At 43.3% G+C, this 7,500-nt stretch overlaps 1 protein-coding gene across 3 annotated transcripts in view; it reads right to left on the bottom strand.

Annotated features, from left to right (window-relative positions):
* Nucleotides 1-7,500, bottom strand: part of LOC121688671 (target of Nesh-SH3-like) — a 37,610-nt gene that overhangs the window by 1,142 nt on the left and 28,968 nt on the right. For all 3 annotated transcript variants that reach the window (XM_042068417.1, XM_042068408.1, XM_042068427.1), the window contains 6 exons: nucleotides 4,914-5,019; nucleotides 4,093-4,172; nucleotides 2,109-2,135; nucleotides 1,529-1,687; nucleotides 654-776; nucleotides 1-78 (listed from right to left, as the gene is read on the bottom strand). The exon at nucleotides 1-78 is cut by the window's left edge and continues 1,142 nt beyond it. In XM_042068417.1, coding sequence (XP_041924351.1) covers nucleotides 1-78; nucleotides 654-776; nucleotides 1,529-1,687; nucleotides 2,109-2,135; nucleotides 4,093-4,172; nucleotides 4,914-5,019 — 573 coding nt within the window. The remainder of the gene's footprint in view (nucleotides 79-653; nucleotides 777-1,528; nucleotides 1,688-2,108; nucleotides 2,136-4,092; nucleotides 4,173-4,913; nucleotides 5,020-7,500) is intronic.

The following is a 7,500-nucleotide window of genomic DNA, read 5'->3' as shown; positions in this document are numbered from 1 at the left end:
AGGAGACGTAGTTAATGTGGGAATTTCCACCGATGGTTCCAAATTCCACTGGTTCTTGGCGCATGGCCCTGTAGAAACCTGCAACACACACACACACACACACACACACACACACACACACACAGGTGAAGCTCAGGAGTCAGAAGAGTCAGGGAATAGATAATAACCGCGTCACACCGTGTGTCACTTCCGTCAACTGGTTGAAGAGGAAGGAGAAGTGTGTGTGCGTGTTTTGACCTGATGGTTGACTGCTATGGTTGTGGGTGGGTGTGTGTTTGTGTATTTACAATATATTTCCAAAGTATGTATATGATATCTTCCTTGTGTTTTAAACTGATGGTTGAGTGGAATGGCTGTGTGTGTGTAACCTTGCACTTCCTGGGATGATTAAACCCTTGTGTTGTTGTGAGGGTTAAAAAAAATTGACCCATGACTATTTTGAAGAGCATAGGACCCCCCGAGATAATGTTTTTAACTTGAAATGCAGTGACTTTTCCTAGTGTGTCCTTAATATCAGAAAAAAGATTGCTTTTGTTCATATTTTCGTAAAAATGGTTCAAAGATGGTCTCACACGTCAATTTTGACCCGACAGTTGAAGAACATACTCAAGTGGTACGGAGGTGCCTGTGTGTGCGTGCGTGAGTGTGTATACCTTCTGTTTCGGGGAGCTTGTTGAATGGTGTAGAGCTGCCTGTGCGTCCATCCAGGAAAGAGTCGACGAACTGACAATGATCCTCCCCATGACCTGACTGGTCCCCGATGTGGTAGAACGGCCCTACACACACACACACACACACACGCACACAAAATACATGATTTTACTATGTGCATTTATGCAAGTTCACTCATAGAAGGGTCACATCATTCTGTGTTCTGTATTGTGATTAACGCTTTGTCATCTGTGAAAGGAGTGAAAGATTTCTGTCAATTCTGTCTGCAATTACTGCAAGTTCATCATCCTGCCCACATAATGTGGATAAATGGAGTCTTCATTATGGGATGCACAAAGTTGTAACCATGGTGGCTGAGGAGATGAGATTGATTGATTGATTGGCTGATTGTTACAGCTGAATAAATGGATGTCTGCCTTGTGTAGCTCCAGAAAAAGAGGAAGGAGAAGTTAAGAGTTATGATGAAATGGGTTGATAAATATGATCCCTTAGCGAAAAGAACAGATGGTGGGCGATATATTTATTGGAATATAATTTTTATATATATATGCTCAAAAAATTAAGGGAACACTTACAGTTTTCCACAATTGTTTTGAAACCTTCCACCCTTTTCTCCATTCTCAAACTACATTCACAGAATGTCTGACAGTTCTTGCAAAATAAAACACTCATCAAAAGTTTTACTTGTGCTCAGAGTCAAACAGTGTCAGAGTACCGATCCAGCGTATAATTTTTTTGAGCAGTATCTATCTATCTATCTATCTATCTATATATATATATATATATATAGAGAGAGAGAGAGAGAGAGAGAAGATGGACAATGCTAGATGAGTGGACAGGACAGTGACTGACTGACCCCTGAGGGAGTCGCTCAGGTAGATCTTGTAGCGCAGCGAGTTGCAGAGCTGGATGCCCACGAACTTGCGGTACCAGGTCCGCTTGATGTACTGCGGTCCATTGCACTCCGAGCTCATGTCCAGCTTGAAGGGGAACGTGGACCAGATGGCGCGCTTGCCTGCGGGTGGTCACACAAAGACGGACGTCAGGGAGATCGGGTCCTCCAACAGGGGATCCATCATGTGAAGTCATGCAGTGTAGGCTATCATGGCAGTGTGCTGTTTGTGTGTGTGTGTGTGTGTGTGTTTGTGTGTGAGAGAGAAGGACTCATCTAATCACATTGTGGTGTTTTTGCTGTGTGTATGTGTGTGTGTGTGTGTGCATGCATGTGTGTGTGTGAGGGAGATAAAGACTCATCTAATCACTGGATTGTAACAGATTGGATGATACATTGAGTGAACTTGAGTGAAGTGTGTTTTGTTTTTACTCTTCAGAGGACTCTTGATCTCACTCTCTCTCTCCCACCCTTGCGTTCGTGCACACACACACACACAATCTCACACCTTTCGGCACCTGTGAATATGAGTAATGAAACTCACCTGTGACCTCCGCTACACGAGGATCCGCTAGAGAGGAGAGGAGGAGTAGGGGCCATTATTAAAGAGCTATTAGTTTACTGTCAACTCAATTCCACCCTTTTCACAGCTGGTGTGTGTGTGTGTGTTATACAAGGTTCTGGCAAGCTAACAGGACTCCATTGTCTCCTTCACCCAGCCCTGGGTGAGTGGTTGCCAAGGTTACTAAAGCCAAGGCCACGTTGAATCCATTAGCGTAGCACCAGGCTAATTACACTCACGCTTGCGATTTCATCCGCGGAGAACCGTTCTAATCAAACACATAAGCACACGCTCTCATCTCACGCCCTACTAGCTCTTAAATACTCCCCAATTACACACTCTCACACATACACCACAACCGCATGTTTAGGGGAGGCCAAGCTACAGAGGTTAAAACTATTACAGGGAGCTGCTCCTAGCTGCAGTTGCTAATCACAACCACAACTTGGCTAAGCTATATTCTACATTATACTTTTAACATTACACTTTTACTTCAGAGGGCTGCCAATGGAGGACAGAGTCCTCATTTCTTTATGTCGCTTTGGATTTACTGCTAAATGAATAAATGTAAATGTATGAATGTGTTGATTTGTTTACTTAATTTTACTTCTTTAGATTATTTACTTTAATAAACATTATAAAAGTAATTTGTGTTGTAACATCATTGGCTGTGTGAACCAGGACTACGTCTCTCTTCTAAAGAAAAGTTTACTTCAGAATGAATCACTTCATTAAGCAAAGTATTGAAAGAGAATGAGACAGCATCAGTCATGACTAATTATGGCCCTGGGGGCGGGCTCAGGAAAGTGATCGACGCCTTCTCAGCCTGCGTTGTGTTGAACCTGTGCAGTTCAGCCCTGCACACACCCGGACTCGAACCAGCGAAACAGCAACACCTTGGATCGGGGGTCAAGCGTGCTGACAATCGAACTAAAAGTCCAGGCTACTAGCTTTCATGCCAGCAGCACTCTTGAGGCGTCGGAGAGTGAGGTTTACACCTTCGCAACCCCTCAAGTCTCAGAAGACAAACCTGTTAGTAAAACCTGCTGTTAGAACAAAACATGGTGAAGCAGCTATGCGGTTCAGCTCTGGAACCACCTTTCGGATGACATCAAAAAGGCCCCAACTGTAGTCAGTTTTAAATCTAGACTTAAGACCAAACTGTTCTCAGATGCCTTCTGCTAACTGCACCGAGATACAAATTCTGAATCTGTCTTTAAATTATTCTACCTTTTGTCTTTTATTTTGTACAGAGCCCAGGAGGTGTCACTGCAAGATATTTTTTGTGTATCCAGAGAATGTGCGCTCATTTTACTATATTGTGGTCTCATTTTACTAGATTGTCTGCACAATTTAGTATATTGTGTGCTCATTTTACTAAATCGTGTGCACGTTTTACTAAATAGTGCGCTCATTTTACTGAATTGTGCTCTCAATTTAATAAATCATGCACACGCTTTACTAAATTGTGCGCACATTTTACTGTATATAGCCTGAGAGAACAGAAGCCATATTGGCTCTATGGAGGTGGAATCTTTGAGAAAGTAGAAGCCATGTTGGTTCTATATGAGGAGAAACTGTTAGTGACTTAAAGCAACACCAAAGAACTTTACCTCTGTCGCACACACGCTATTTCTTTATCCAGCACCGGCTTTGCAAATAAAAATGTCCACAGACAAGGTAGAATATGTTGCATGATTTATGAAAGTACGATGTATTGTGACATCAAACGCAAGTCAAATTTGTAGTTTCTTATGTCTCATTCCATCGAACTACAGATACGCTACCCGATCTGGCAAACTTACATAGTTCGGTTATAGCCGATAGAGGGCTGCGAAGCGAATGCAGAAGTGCCATTCACCCTGTTACAAGTTGATGAACCACTGAAACGAATTTGGAAACATTATTTTAAGGTACAAAAAACTCTTTGGTGTTGCTTTAAAGCCATGCAGGCTCTGTTCCTTACCTGACTCTGTGCTGAAGGTGACTGGGTCAGTTGAGGGGCCGACGCCCAGCTCATTCTTGGGCGTCACTGTGAACTCGTACCTGAGGAGATCGGAAGCACCACACAGGTCAGAGGTCATGGCAGAGGGGCTGGAACTTTTATTCTTTCTTTTTAAATCACCAAACAGATAAAAAACACAAAATAAAAGTGTTTACAAATAAAAGATTTGTGACCATATCATGCGTAGCTGCTATAGGACAATCAGTCAGTGAAACAAGACTTGGATGTAGGAATCAGGAATCTGCTGTCTCCATCATCTCCTGTTGAGCTTCTCTCTCTGTCTCTCTATTACTCTCTCACATTCCATATCTCTCTCTCTGTCTCTCTCTCTCTCTCATTCCCTCTCACTCTCTCTTTTACTCTCTCACATTATCTCTCTGTCTTTCTCTTTCTTTCTCTCACATTCTTTCTCTCTCTCTCTTTCTCTCTCCCAGATTGAATACAGATTCCAAAGCCCTGTGAAGTATTAGAAGTGGTATTTGTTTCAAGGATAGACATTTGGCAGTCTGGAGGCGTGTGTGTGTGTGTGCGTGTGTGTGTGTGTGTGTGTTTGTGTGTGTGTGTGTGTGTGTGTGTGTGTGTGTGTGTGTGCGTGTGTGTTTGTGTGTGTGTAATCAATTTCATCAGCAATAACCTCTAATTTAACAGCTAACTATAAAGAAAGATTCCACATGCATGGATTACTGGAAGCATATGTGCATATTCTTTCCAGGCTGAATCTGTATTTTGTATGTGTGTGTGTGTGTGTGTGCGTGTGTGTGTGCGTGTGTGTGTGTGCTTACCTGCTCTCTGGCTTGAGGTTCTCCACAGCTGTGTGTGTTTTGTTGGTAACGAGGATGGACACCTCTTTTCCCTGAGGACCTTTAGTGGACGAAGTGACCTCATACTCTATCAGGGACACACACACAACACACACTCCAGTCAGCACAACTCTATCAGGGACACACACACAACACACACTCCAGTCAGCACAACTCTATCAGGGACACACACACAACACACACTCCAGTCAGCACAACTCTATCAGGGACACAACACACACTCCAGTCAGCACAACTCTATCAGGGACACAACACACACTCCAGTCAGCACAACTCTATCAGGGACACAACACACACTCCAGTCAGCACAACTCTATCAGGGACACAACACACACTCCAGTCAGCACAACTCTATCAGGGACACAACACACACTCCAGTCAGCAAAACTCTATCAGGGACACAACACACACTCCAGTCAGCACAACTCTATCAGGGACACAACACACACTCCAGTCAGCACAACTCTATCAGGGACACAACACACACTCCAGTCAGCACAACTCTATCAGGGACACACACACACTCCAGTCAGCACAACTCTATCAGGGACACAACACACACTCCAGTCAGCACAACTCTATCAGGGACACAACACACACTCCAGTCAGCACAACTCTATCAGGGACACACACACAACACACACTCCAGTCAGCACAACTCTATCAGGGACACAACACACACTCCAGTCAGCACAACTCCCTTTCTCTCTCTCTTTCTTTCTTCCTCTCAAAGCAAGGCAAGAACATTACATGAAGCACACATACACAGACATACACACACATAAAAATATATAAACATACACATACACAGACATACACACACATAAAAATATCACAACAACATAGTCATCTGCAGCAGTGGAGTTCAACAACACACACTTCAACCCCTAACAACCTAACAACCTAATATTTTCCTCAAACATAAACTCTCCAATATAAAGGGGAGGTTTATTCAGATGGGTTGATTTTAGTGTTAAGTGTTTAGTGTGTGTGTGTGTGTGTGTGTGTGTGTGTGTGTGTGAAAGAGAGAGAGAAATATAAAGTCATGAGAGAACTGCAGTGGTGAGGTTGATTTTTAATGTGTGTGTGTGTGTGTGTGTGTGTGTGTGTGTGTGCGTGTGTGTGTGCGTGTGTGTGAGTGAGAGAGAGAGAACTGTGCAGTGTTTGATTTCAGGGTTTATTTTCATCCCCCTCTCAGACGGTAATGGGGAGCAGATGTGTGTTGTTAAGTGGTAATACAATGAAATATTTAAAACTGCGAGCGCGGCCAACTGATGATGACTGACTGCACTAGTGGAATAATGTCTGTGTGTGTGTGTGTGTGTGTGTGTGTCTGTATGTGTGTGTGTGTGTGTGTCTGTATGTGTGTGTGTGTGTGTGTGTGTGTGTGTGTGTGTGTGTGTGTGTGTGTGTGTGTGTGTGTGCCTATCATGTCACTGAATGTGGTTGTGGCTGTGGTCGTGTGTGTGTGTGTGTTCAGTGAGTACTGGGTGGATACACAAATCACATGTGTCAAATCACATTTTGGGAGTGTGGAGTGTCAATGTGAATGTGGGCATGTGTGTGTGTGTGTGTGTGTGTGTGTGTGTGTTGGCTGAGATGCCCCTGTGATCTCATGTTTTTGAGTACTGCAGGGTGACAGAGGAAACAAATCCACCCAGTGAGTCACCTGAGTCACATCAGAAACACCCTCAGCCACTGTCACCATAACACACATACACACACACACACACACACACACACACACACACACGCATGCATGCACACACACACACACACACACGGACGGGTTATGAACCACTGGGCCCCTGGGCACAGACATGAAAAGGGCCCCCCTTCCCACCTTAGGAAGTTACATCTCAATCTCGAACTTCGAAATCAAATGTAGCCTAGAATCGATGCAGACACACTCCCAATGTCACGTCCAGCATGCATGCCAAGAGGCCAAAAAAACACACACGTGTTGAACTGTGGCGTGTTATCTCCTCTAACTTCAAGCTGCAGCCAGTTTAAAAATAAAAAAATAAAAAAAACACATCAACTGAACTCGAAGCCTCTCCTGCTACTCTCTGGTAGGCCTATGGAAGTTGTATGGAAGTTTTGTCGTTCATTTACGTCAGTTAATACTAACTTACTCAAATTAGCATGTGAAAACAAGTTTTAGTTACAGTCCAAAATTAGGCTTAGCCTACTTTAAGGCATAACATGTACATTGATAAGTGCAATATTGAACACCTTGTGTCTCTTTGGAGTGTGCTGAAACAATCAAATTATTATTCTGTGTTGTTTCATTTCATGTTCACGTCTATGTTTAATGTCGGTTCTGTTCGCGGTAGGCTCGGTTTCAAAATAAAAGTCCCCCAAAACAAGAAAATAGCTTAAGAAACTTAAGAAATGCATTAATAGTATATAATTGAAAATCTAATAGTTTTCGAATTGTGACTTTAAATTGAAAATGAAATTAAACCGAGGATCTGGAGAATTGTGACACCCCTGTGTAATAGTAGGGAGGTCTGGGGGCATCCCACCCCGAAATACATTTTTGAAA

This window comes from Alosa sapidissima, chromosome 2 (assembly GCF_018492685.1).
Source record: "Alosa sapidissima isolate fAloSap1 chromosome 2, fAloSap1.pri, whole genome shotgun sequence".
Lineage (NCBI taxonomy): Eukaryota > Metazoa > Chordata > Actinopteri > Clupeiformes > Clupeidae > Alosa > Alosa sapidissima.
The sequence above is the reverse complement of the archived record's forward strand: the minus strand, read 5'-3'. Positions and strand labels throughout refer to the sequence as shown.